The 230-nt window shown below is 64.8% G+C and overlaps 1 protein-coding gene across 1 annotated transcript in view; it reads right to left on the bottom strand.

Moving 5' to 3' along the window:
- Positions 1–230, bottom strand: part of PURA (purine-rich element binding protein A) — a 6608-nt gene that overhangs the window by 3571 nt on the left and 2807 nt on the right. Inside the window, exon 2 of the mRNA XM_005881120.2 lies at positions 1–225. This exon is cut by the window's left edge and continues 3571 nt beyond it. Coding sequence (XP_005881182.1) covers positions 1–225 — 225 coding nt within the window. The remainder of the gene's footprint in view (positions 226–230) is intronic.

The following is a 230-nucleotide window of genomic DNA, read 5'->3' as shown; positions in this document are numbered from 1 at the left end:
GCCTGGGCCAGGCCGGGCGGCTGGCTGGGGCCCAGCTGCGCGTAGTGCTCGATGAAGTCGCCCAGGTAGTCACGGAACTCCACGGCCACTGACATGGAGAGAGTGAGGCGACTCTTGTTGCCGCCCGCACCCACCTCAGCGATCTTCAGGAAGCGGCCCTTGGCGTTCTGCTTCACGTCCAGGTAGAAGCGCTTGTTTTGGATGTCCACCCGCTTGGAGGAGCTCCTGCG

Source organism: Myotis brandtii, unplaced genomic scaffold (assembly GCF_000412655.1).
Source record: "Myotis brandtii unplaced genomic scaffold, ASM41265v1 scaffold668, whole genome shotgun sequence".
Lineage (NCBI taxonomy): Eukaryota > Metazoa > Chordata > Mammalia > Chiroptera > Vespertilionidae > Myotis > Myotis brandtii.
Note: the sequence above shows the minus strand (reverse complement) of the source record. Positions and strands in the feature narration are given on the sequence as shown.